The sequence below is a fragment of the Arachis hypogaea genome, chromosome 20 (genome assembly GCF_003086295.3).
Source record: "Arachis hypogaea cultivar Tifrunner chromosome 20, arahy.Tifrunner.gnm2.J5K5, whole genome shotgun sequence".
Taxonomy (NCBI): domain Eukaryota; kingdom Viridiplantae; phylum Streptophyta; class Magnoliopsida; order Fabales; family Fabaceae; genus Arachis; species Arachis hypogaea.
In genome coordinates, this window is record NC_092055.1 from 119,624,081 (window position 1) to 119,636,171 (window position 12,091).

At 34.9% G+C, this 12,091-nt stretch overlaps 2 protein-coding genes across 3 annotated transcripts; one reads left to right on the plus strand and one right to left on the minus strand.

The window, feature by feature from the left end:
• The first annotated feature begins 3,184 nt into the window (after nt 1-3,184).
• On the plus strand, nt 3,185-4,187 carry LOC112782621 (copper transporter 5.1). Its single transcript, XM_025825100.3, has one exon. The coding sequence runs from the start codon at nt 3,475-3,477 to the stop codon at nt 3,913-3,915; it is 441 nt and encodes a 146-aa protein (XP_025680885.1). The 5' UTR covers nt 3,185-3,474; the 3' UTR covers nt 3,916-4,187.
• A 504-nt stretch (nt 4,188-4,691) lies between these two features.
• On the minus strand, nt 4,692-8,525 carry LOC112782620 (G-protein coupled receptor 1). 2 transcript variants are annotated; one of them, XR_011878927.1, is made up of 9 exons: nt 8,009-8,495; nt 7,513-7,544; nt 7,265-7,434; nt 7,050-7,148; nt 6,431-6,528; nt 6,268-6,324; nt 5,834-5,977; nt 5,482-5,630; nt 4,692-5,247 (listed from the first exon to the last, which is right to left on the minus strand). XR_011878927.1 is itself a non-coding variant. In XM_072230209.1 (9 exons), the coding sequence occupies exons 1-9, from the start codon at nt 8,189-8,191 to the stop codon at nt 5,145-5,147; spliced, it is 957 nt and encodes a 318-aa protein (XP_072086310.1). In that variant the 5' UTR covers nt 8,192-8,525; the 3' UTR covers nt 4,692-5,144. The 2 variants fall into 2 exon arrangements, 1 of the variants encoding a protein (XP_072086310.1); XM_072230209.1 differs by having other exon boundaries at nt 5,560-5,630; nt 8,009-8,525.
• Nucleotides 8,526-12,091: the final 3,566 nt, after the last annotated feature.

Genomic DNA, 12,091 nt, shown 5'->3' on the forward strand with positions numbered 1-12,091 from the left:
TTAAATTAAAATACTTAATTAAAAGTTAATTAGCTAATTGATAATTAAATAATATTTTTAAAATAATTTTAAGAGATTAAATTAAAATTTAAATTAATACAATATATCCTAATTTTATCTAACTCTAACCCTAACCCCCTAACACAAACAGTGTAACCTCCTGCATTTATGAAAATATAAATATGAATAAATTGTGATTTTATCTTATTAAGTTTAAATTTTATAATTTTAAAAATTATTTTATTAGAAATAATTAAATAGATTCGAAGATAATTTTATTTTAAACCAATTAAAATTCTTAAGTAATTTTATTATAATTAAATATTTTACATAATTTTAGTAATTGAAAAATAAGAAAGAATTGTACACTTTAATTTAAGCAATTCCTATTATAAATAAATTGTGACTTATTTTATTTTGAACTTCTTATTTTTATAAACTAATCCATTAAGAGTAATTAAATTAATTTTATGAATATTTGGAGTTAAGTTCATTAATATTTTTGTGTAATTTTATAATTGTTATTTCATATAATTTGAAATTAAAGTTGTGATAGAGAAATAATAAAATGTCATATAATATAATTTAAGTAATTGATATTTTAGGTTTAAAATTGTATTTTATAAAATGCGATTACTAGATTTATTTTATAATTTAAATTAGAAATAATTATTTAAACTCAATGATATGTTGATAAATAAAATTTTACGTGTTTCGAAAGTGATTTTTAGTATAGTATATTTGAATCCTAAAATTATTATTCTATCTCAAATATTTTGTAAAATTGTTATATTACTCGTATATTTTACCCTAACTCTAAAATTCCCAAATTAAAACTTAAACCTAACCTAATTTCACAAAACATAAACGCATATACGTTTATAAAGGGAAAGAAAAGAAACAGGAAAGAATCTGAGCAAGAGGAGCTCAAAGGGGGGAAATCAGAGAACAAGAAGAAGAGGAGAGGGAATGAGGGAGACAGCGCCGGCGGGTTAGGTGCTGCCATCGTCATCGCTATCGCATGGAAGGGGAGAGGGGGGCCGAAGCTGTCACGCGAGAGAGGGGGAAGATGCTGTCCGCGCCGCTGTGTTTCCACCACTGTCAATCCATTGCTGCCGCTGCTAGGGCTTGTTGGAGAGAACGTCGCGTTCTGTTCTGTCGCCATTTAAGGAGTCGCCACCGTTGTGTTTGGCCATTGCCGCTGCTATTCCACGCGAGAGGAAGAGAAGCGATGAGACGTAGGAGATGCACAAGAGACAGAAAGGAGGAAATTATTTGAAAGAAATTTTTGCTTTCACTATGAATGTATCTCTTAACTTCATTTAATTTTAGTGCTTAAACAATATTTTAATGCTTTATGTGAGTTTAAATCTTATAATTGCTAGTTTTTCATTATCTGATATTATTGAGAGAGCTTATGTTTCTCTCTCTAGCATATGTGGTGTGTGTATCTCTCTCTTCCTTTATTATTATTATTATTATTATTATTATTATTATTATTTTGAGTTGGTGCTGACCCTACAGCATTGATAGTTTCCAAGCTTTGTTAGTTCGGTTAATAATGTTATGAAAGTGTAAAAATTCTAATATTTTATTTCGATTTTTCTCATTTACAGGAGTGCTAAAATGGTGACAACATGCCACCTAAAGGCTCAAGAATATTTTGAATCATAGAGACACTAATCTATGTTAGACTTTTAACTTTTGGTTGAACTTGTGTAAGAAATATAACTTGTAGAACTAATCGATGTAGTCACTAATGTTATTTTGTTTTAAAATAATTTTAGTTAAGTGAAGCATGTTTGAATTATTTATGTTTTTACATATTATATAGATGTTGACTTGCTCAATAAAATAGTTAATATATCAGTTAATTAAAAAAAATAATTTGATAAATTATGCATGCAATTTGTATTAAAAAAATTGTTACAAAATAAATATTGTGCTTTTGTAACTAAAGAAAAAAATGTTACAAAATCAAGTTATATTTTGTAGCAAAATTTTATGATAGGAAAAAATATATTGTCACAAAAAATATTTTGAAAATCAAAATTTGTTATCACTTTTGTAACGAATTTTGGTTTTTGTATTAAAAAAATTTGTTACAAAATATTACTTTGAATTGTAACAGTTTCATTTTTTGTTACAAAAACTTTTTGTAACGGGACATACTGCAACGACCCTCTTTTTTTTGTTACAAATTTCTTGTTTCAAAATTCTGATTTTTTTAATAATTTTTTTGTTACAAATATTATTTTTTCTTGTAGTGTATAGTATTTTTAAATTTTAAAAATTATTTTACCAAATATAATTGTTATTGCTTAAATTTATTAAAATATATTTTTAATTTGATTTACTAAAATTGATGTTATAACTTTTAAAATGCTATTTTCTAAAAGCTAATTTTAAAAAAATAAAAATTTTATTAAACCAAGTCTTTTGTCTTAAAATATATATATTTTGTATATATTTCTTTAATTAAACAGAAATTTGCCTCTTACAGATCTTCTTCATTCTCCATAATTCTACAGATTCCAAATATTTATTGATTGCAACAAATAAGTGACTTTGAGAAATTAATTTGCTTTTAAATGCAGTACAAAAAAAATGAAAAAATAGCATCAACAAAAAAAGAGTCTTCTTAATATATGTTTTAAAAACATATTTTAAAAATATTATAAGAAGATATATTTTATTAATTTTATTTTTAATATTATAAAAAGTGTAAAAAAAATTATTATTATCCTCTTAAAATATAAAATAGCTAAATTATAAAAAAAAATACAAAAAAGATAGCTAAATTTTTTTACTGTTTTGGTGTATTCGATTTCTGATCTGATCTGAACCACCAGTTTTCAGTCAATTTATCGATTCTCGTCTCATTCTTTGCGTGACCAGCTTTTTTTACTAAAGAGAATCGATTTGCTATTTTGCCAACCTGTTGACGGTTCAACCGGTTCAAAATGGTTTTCAGAAACATGAAAAACTAGAGCATCAGTAAAAGGTAAAAAACTAAAAAGCAGTACAAATACCAGAGCCTATAATTGTTTCCATGTTTAAAATTTGACACAAGAAAATTGTACTGCCGTACTACTATCCACCCAATTTGACTCGCTTTGGAAATTCCATAAGTGACCCTCTTAGTCATGAAACTGGTAATGATTAAGACAAGAACAAGGGGAAGATTCAATGGAATAAAATGGTAATTACGGAACACTTTTGAGGGCATTTTACGAAACTATTGTCCCTGTCGTAACAAACGGGCAACGTAGGCAACAATCCAATTACAACTATACGCCCAATCCAAAAGCTCACCCTTTGGGATCTGTGGAACTTGTCCATCGTTTTTATCACACAAACCAACCCCTTGAAAATTCAGAGCAACAAATTAGTAGAATTAAATAACACAACCCAAACCTAATCGATAATAAAGCATAGAATTGCGAGATCAAGATTCACAATTTAATAGCGAAGATGATGCACATGACCTTCTATTGGGGCAGGTACGTTACGATTCTCTTCGATTCGTGGAAGACCGATTCGTGGCTGAGTTACGCGCTGAGCTTGTTGGCGTGTCTCGTGGTCGCGATTTTCTACCAGTATCTTGAGAACCGCCGCATTCGCTTGAAGCTGTTCGCCACGGGGATTCCATCTTCGGCGGCGGCGCCAGAGATCGAGGCGCCTCTGCTGCGGCGGAAGTTGGCGGGGGAGAGAGCGAGGTTGGGAGTGAAGGTTGCGGGATCGGTGCTGTTTGGGGTGAGCTCGGCGATCGGGTATTTGCTGATGCTGGCGGTGATGTCATTCAACGGTGGGGTGTTTCTGGCCATCGTTTTGGGTCTTGCAATTGGCCATTTCATTTTCAGGAATGAGGGTGAAGCTTCCGTTGTTGTTGATAGTTCTTGTGCCTGTGCTTAATTATTCATTCCCTTCAAAATCACTTTTTTTTTTCTTTTTCTCTTTTAGTCCTTTTGTTTAATGTTTGATGGAATTTGTGATCTGGGGGTATTTGGGAGGATGGAATTTGGGATTGTGTAACTAGTTAAGTACTTGTAAACTGTTTAGACAACGTAGAAATGTACTATTTACATTGTGGCTGCTTGATTTGGGTGTGTTTCTATGGAGAATGTCCCAAGTGTGGTTGCAATTTGTAAGACAATTTATTTTGTTGGTTCTATCATTTTCGCACAGTTGCGGTGTTTGATTGTCTGAGTGCTGGAAAATGCTAATAACGACAACCATGTGGTGCAAACGAATTTGTGCAGGTACTAAGTTCCCAAGATGCAAAATGCTTTTCTCTTACGGGACCATCCAAGTCCAATTACTGCAATACGATAAGATCATAATTTTCTTTCTCTACACTTCCGGAACCGAGAATGCCATTATTAGACATTAGAGAGAGAGAAAGAAGGCACGCCTTTTTCGGAAGCATAACTAGTTTACTAAATGGACAAGTGATGTGTAAATACTTGGAAAGCAAAAACGTACAAGTAATCAGGAACGGCGAATTAATGAAACATCTTTTATGAGTTACTTCATGAGTTCATCGGCAAATGATGTTCTAAAAATGTTAAAAGGGTGGTTCTTTCCCCATAATAAATTAAAATGGGAATATGTTAAAAACTGAAACAATGGAAGAAATATAAAAGACTAAGCATTGTACTTACTGGCAGAGAACTAAAAGACTAGGCAAATTTTGAGAAGACAAAATGTTATGCTATTTTAAAAATGCATCAACTATAGAACTGGAATTTTTAGTATATCTAATTCCCAAAACTAGGAAGAAATACAAGAATATGCAACAATGCTCGAAGTTAAAACTTGTCCACGATGAATCAGAGACTCACTGAGCCTTTTCTGAATAAGTGCACTTGCCAAAGCCACAGCAACGGATCTTCAATATAAGCATAATAATGATGGCTGTTAAGCAGAGAGATCGACTGATTGAATGAACTGGAGCATCCACTGGTTTCTTTGAGAAGGATCCTTGGCACTATAAAATCTATGTGAATGCCACGATTCAGCAACACAGCCTGGAATGACTGCTGCCAAGTGCCAGCAGATCCTCTGCTGTTGATGAAAACAGCATTTCAGCATATTTACATGTCGAAATATGGTATTGGGGATCACAATATATCTGTTCATGGTTATTTATCTTCAAATTTTAAGGAGACCAGTTCATTTTCTTGCTGCTGGTTCCTGTACTTGAAATTGTTTGGCAGCCATCTGCAGACTCTCTCTGGTAAGAACCTGATTAACAAATGCAACTTCAGTCCAGTTTTAAATTAAATGTGCCAAAAAGGCAAGGAAACAGAAAAGTATGTAAGAGTTAAGATGAGAAGGTTGACAAGAGAGGGAGAGACAAAAGAGGTTGAGTACTAGACACAAATCCTGTAAGGACAGTGGCAAGATGCAAGTACACAAAATCAAATGGTAAATCTAGCACAATTAAAATGGCTACAAAAGTTGCACAAATTTACAAACCAGAACAAATGACGAGGATAACCCATCTAGACAGGCCTTGAGAATCATGCGTACAATGCAAAAATGCTAAGGACTTACATGTCCATTCTTTCACAAATTGCACGACGAACTGAAGAATTGAGGCCATATGCAATTGAGTTGAAGAGGCCCTGCAACCGGAAGACAAATATTAACATAATATTGTGTCATTGTTGTACCATACAATGCTGCATTTCATGTGCAGCCTATGGCAACAAATTTGTGCTGATGGTGCCAGTAAATACAAACCATGATAAGCTTCCAGATATGTCATAGAAGATTAATAGGGAATCTAAAAAAGGCGAAAACGGAAGGTAAGGTGACTGGTATATACCATAAGGGCAGCCATTCCGACGTCAAGAAATGACAGCCAAAATATCTTATGGCCAGGCTCAATAAAATCATGAATAAGGTTAATAGTGCCAAATGCCCATGATCCAATTAGAATCACTGGATAGTATCCCCATCGATTCAGAGACTGCAACGTAAAACAGAAGAAAATAGATTATCATTCAATGAAACCTAGATAAGACCAAACTGAGATAAGTTCACCTTATTAAAGAAGCATTGATATAATACTTGCACTTGACCATAACTTTTAAAAAATAAAAAATAAAAAATATAAGGGGGAAGCATCTCTAAGCCATATTTGAAAGTATAATAGTGTGTGATTGTTACTTTATTCCACGCACAAGCTCCAAAAGATACGTACATATATACATCAAGCATACATGACATGCATGTTAAAAATGATTGTCGTATACACACCTTCATGTTATCTCTTGCATCTGGAACATAAACTCGGTCTGAGATACCAACTGCCATCTGAAATAACAGAGAAGTAAATAAAAAGATATGCAAAAGTCTAGGTCTCAACAAGTGAATAATTCGTTCTTTCTTCGAGATAGAATCAGCAAGGGTGGTTACATACACGGGTTGCGTTATTCAGCATGCGTATTACTTGAAAGTATGTAAACCCGTTGTATAAAATTGCACCCCAGAGAGGTGTGTAAAATGTTACAAAATGAACTGCCTGCATGGAAAATGGGCTCAACTTTTAGAGGACAGAAGATAAAGAAAAGTAAGTGTGATAATTCTGTTGAACAAAATATCAAATACAAAGTACAGCAGATCTCATTTCATTATCTTCCTATTGTTCACACTATTTAAAATAAGTTTAACTCCAGATGCCAAAAACATTTGCTAAGCTCTTAGAAATCACAAGCTTCTTATCAACAATACCATAATATGGAACAGAGTGTTAGGTCCTTATTAAAAGTATAGATAAAAACAACGAAGTGATCTTTTAGCAGTTTGAAGGCATGTAATGCATGGATTTGTCTCTGCTGTTAAACTTAGCTTTTTTACATGTAGATAACCACATTTGGTTCTTAAGAATAGTACAGTATTAGAAAAAAATTTTCTTGCAAGCAACCATGTCATGGTTCTTGATTGGCTAGCAGTCAATTATAATGAATTAGACACCCATCTTATACAACATTAATATATAAAAGGAAAAATATTCCATTTAGCAGCATTTTTGCAGTTACTTGCCTTCCCTGTGCGGCCTGTTTGAGTCCAACACCATATGCCGAAATGTCTATGGTCATTACCAAAGGAGCGGATCACTGTCATAACCAGCGAAGTACCTATTGTCAACAGGTACATCAAGTGAGCTCTCTAACCGAGTAGTATATAGAGATAGGAGATTATTATGAAGTAGCATATTTGGAATAAAAAAGCTGATCCATTCATAAATACATACCCCATACATACAGGTGAAAGATTGCCTCCAATTCTTCAACATCAGCTTTGTGCCTAACTACAGTTCGATGAAGAGTAAAAGCAATTGTTGTAGTCCACAGGAAAGACGCCACACAAAAGAAATGCGTGCTATAGCCTTGAGCATAGCAGAAGAAACCTTTGGCTGGGTCCCTGTATAAAAAATAATTATATCAATCAAAATTCACAATATACATTCTGGGAAGACGGCACTCGATTCAGAAGGTATACCCTACTATGCTGAAGAAACTGCAAAGCATATCCTGAAAATAGAGAAAATGCCAAATAACCAAATTATATTTATACACAAGGCTCGTATGCAGAAAACAAGGCGAAAATAACATGGAAAGTGAATAGGCACAAATATATTCGTGTATGCATCTAAATTGAAAAAAACCAACGGAAGCAAAACACATTAAAGTGGATAAGCTTACTGCAATTTAAGACAATAACAAGCAGGCAATAATAACTTTGACAAATTACATGAATAGGCTTAATGCAAAGTCTGTAATTACTTGCTCACACACTCACTTCTAAAACAGAACATAATTTGATCTTAATTCTAGTCCAAATTAAAATATTAGTAGCTAACCCTGTAGAGTTCCAGAAGCAACTAATTAGGTTAAATTTTCGCATTTGGCAAAGAGCTAAACTGCTAAGGAGAAAAAATGAAGGAAATGAATTAAGTTATAGATCAGAGGAAAGAGAGAAGGAAAAGAATGCGTACGGAGAGGGCAAGGTAGAAAACGAGCTTGAAAGAAAACTTGCGAAGTTCCTTGAAGAGAACGTAGCAGAGCACGATGAAGCCTGAACCCACAAACGACAGGCTGGAGGCTCCGGTATTCACAGCTGTCAGAATCTGGCGATCGTGCGCCGATAGAACGCCGGCGACCGCGGCCGAGCTGGCCATTAAACTAGTCTTCTCCGATCACTTATCACTGATCACTATTCAGTAGATTTCTCTCTCTGTTTTTTCTCCTCGCGAAATTATTTGCAGATTATTTATTCTCAGTTACAAAAATTCGAACCCGAAGATGACGAGGAGGAGAAGAAGAAAATCTGAAAAAGAACTACGAAACGGTTGTTCAACGAACACTTTGCTATCACTACGACACCGTATAGAGCGTGGTTAAAGGCTTAGCCGCTTTATTAGGGAGCTTGCTGGCTTAAAGTAAACTTCAAGGTCGCATAGACCAGTCACTAGACAGTAGTGTTCATTTCACTCTCACTAAGGTTATAACAAACCAACTTGGGTTGGTCATTGTAAGCTCATTCGTCCGGTTAAGTAAGTATTAATAGTTCGAATCTCGTCTTATACATGTAATAATCTATTGATGAGTAACAAACTCTTAAATAGAATTCAGATTCATAACGAATTAGTCCTTAACCTACTGAGTTAGGAGATATTATGGACAATAAAAAAAAAGTTTATAATTTATAGGAAGAATTTCTGGTAGGATAGTGTACGTTACAGAAGGTAAATGTTCCACGTACTTTCAAGTGGCCAACTTGTATTTTGTCGTTTTGAAGAATAACAATGACATAAATGTCTAGTGAAAAGAGGTGCAAAAAGACTAATTTGGGTAGCTAGTATATTTTTTATATCGGTGAGTGGACTGAACATATGAGTTTGGTTTAGCTTTAATTTTTTTGGGCAGCTTAATTTTTTTGCAGAAGCTTAATTTGTTTTTATTGTTAGGTGTGGGTAAAAGAATAGGTTGGAGTTTTTGGAATAGGTCTTGAGTGGTAGGCTGAGGAACTTACACTACAAGAGAGGCAAAGAGTTGCGGTGAAAAAGTAGCGTCTGTGTTCGAACTCGCCGCAAATTGACAGAATCGCAGCAGAGGTGAGCTGCGGTCTGGCAGAAGCTGCAAAACTGCCCTGGATGGCGGTTGTGCAGTAGAAACCGCTGCAAAGTTGGGTATATATAGTCAAGATTTAGCAGATTATCTTATCTTCTTGGCACAAACAAGAGCGGGAGCAGAGGCGCAAAACAAATCTCCAAGTGCGAATCCTTGCCGTCGTGTAGCACCATCTGTTGCATCGCGCTTCCCCTTGCTGGTGGATCCACCGCTGATCTACTCTCTCCTCCCTCTGGTTCCATTCCTATGTCTGCCCATCTTCTTGGTTTAGATTATTGGCATCTAAAACATCCCCCTTTCAATTTGGTTCAGTTTTCTTTTTGGTTTCAGATTTTAATTTGGTTCACATTATACTTTCTCTTTTTGATTTGGTTTCAATTTACTCTTTTGGTTTGTTTTTGTTCTTGCCAAGAACATAAGACAAAAGGGGGTGAAGCAAAGCACGAGGGGATGTGCATAGAGGATTTGCAAGTTGTGCGTGGCTGGAAAATTCTTCTGGTGCGTGCATATGCATAGCAATTATGCGTACGCACAATCCATGTTTTTCACATAAAATTCTATTTTTTCCTGTTTGACCTTCTCGGTAAACTTATAAACCTCTGAAACTACTGTTTTGATGGAAACAGACTATTTTTGAACTATCAATCATTCTTTTAAGTTTTCCAAACCTCTAAAAACTTTGTTTAAGGTTTGATAGCTAGGTCTTAGGCTACCGAATAGGGGTAAGGGTGTGAAGATTTAAGAAGTGAATGATTAATTCGATGAAATATTGAAGGTGATGAATGAGATAATGATGAATGAGTTTGATTGAGATGATGATGATAGATTAAGATCAAGATATATATGACCGGGTAAGAGGCAGTGGCATTGTCCACCTACTCTGGGTATAAGTTGAGACTCCAAGTAAGATGCAGTGGTTTTGTCCATGTGCTCCGGATAAGAATCGAGAAGCTGGGTAAGATGTGGTGGCATTGTCCCCTTGCTCCAGGTAGGAGATAAGCAAAAAGAATGATTGAAGGTGATTATGAGGACAATGATTATAAACGTGAATGTTGAGAATGAACTTTTGGATGAGATACCTGGGCAGTAGCAAGGATTGTGGTTTGCCCCACTTGCTCCGGGTCAGTGATTGAGATACCTGGGCAGTAGCAAGGATTGTGGTTTGTCCCGCTTGCTCCAGGTCAGTGATTGTGATGCTTGGGTAGTAGCAGCAATAGTGGATTATTCCACTTGCTCCAGGTTGAGTTTTTAAACACCCGCCTGGGTAGTAGCACCAACAGTGATTTATTCCACTTGCTCTGGGTTAAGCGGGTAGTAGCAAGGGAATTGTGGCTCAGACCCACTTACTCTGCGATGGGATGTTTCTGTCCAAAGTTAGCTACCAGGACATGTTAGGTTCGGCTATATAACCGACAGATGATATCATCAGCCATAGGACAAGCATGCATCATGTGCATTTGTATGATTTATTTGAGTGTGCATTATTTTGGTTTGCCTAATTGTGATATGTGATTAACTGCTATCTGAGTTATTTGCTATAACTGCTACCTATACTTGTGCTTTCCTTATCTGTTTTGTATGTGTTTACAACTGAGAGATTCCTCGTGTGGTGTAGGTGTGATGAGAGTTGTTTCACCAGTGATTCGGAGGGTTGGAAGAGAGTGAGATTGAAGTATTAGGTTATATTTGGATTAGAACCTGAGTACCTTAGATAGTTTTGCCTAATTTTTGGTTTAGTTAGATCTTAAGTTTAAATCTGAGTGTTGAAGTTCTAGGAATGCCTCTAGCTTTTTTGAGACCTTATATATTATCTATGCGGGTACCTTTACTATGCTGAGAACCCCCCGGTTCTCATTCCATACATATGTTGTTGTTTTCAGATGCAAGACGCGAGGCACCTCACTGAGCATTCTAGAGACTCTTTGGAAGCGAAAAACTCTTGGGTTTTAGTGTTGTATTTTGTTTATGTTTATATACGTGTATAGATTCTTCACCTTGTATATATTTATATTTTGTTCCTCTTAGAGGCTGACTTAGAGAAATAGGTGTATTTATCATGTCTTTTGGGCTGTTGGTTGTTTGTTTGTGTGTGTGTGTGTGTGTGTGTGTGTGTGTGTGTGTGTGTGTGTGTGTGTGTGTGTGTATTCTCTAGCCGGCCTTTACTTCGCAAGTCGAGTTTAGAGCTTGATTATGTAACTTATCTTTTGGAGCTCTACTTATATAACATGTCTTTTGGCTTTTCTCTATAAGCTTTTGATCTTAATGATTTTCAAGTGTGACTCAATTGTCTGGTCTTAGTTTCTGCTTATCTTTTCCTTCAAGGCTCATAGTTAAAATTTCTTTCAACTATATTATATACGTATTCTTATTTTTAGAGGTCGTAGCACCTCGCCACCTCTGATTTACGTCCTAGGCGTAAAGCTTTGCATGGTAGGGTGTTACATTATGATATTAGAGCAGTTTATTCCTGTAGAGCCTGAGGAACGGACTGACTATGCTTCTGGGCATACTTTGTGTTATGTGTATATGCTACTTAGGATATCTGACTGATATGTATAGCATACTTGTTTATGAGCATGCATTTGGGACTTTAAAGCACTAAACTTGAGATATTGAGACTAATCACCTTGATATCAATTATTTGGTGTGAATAGGAAACAAATGGTGTCTCACGGACCAGGGCAACGTAATCGGAGAGTGCTTCCATCTACTTTCTTTAGTAACCGAAATTTTCGAGGGCAAAAATTTTTATTAGGGGATAGTATGTAATCCTCGGATAATTAATAAATAATTAACTCAAATTAATTATTATTTAAAGAAATTTAAAACTTAAATTTATTAATTTTGAAAGGTAAAAATAATTAAAATATAATTTTGACACTAATTTTAAAGTTTTTGGCCCAAAAACAAACTAACAGGCCGAACCAGTTGAACCGGATCCAATTTGG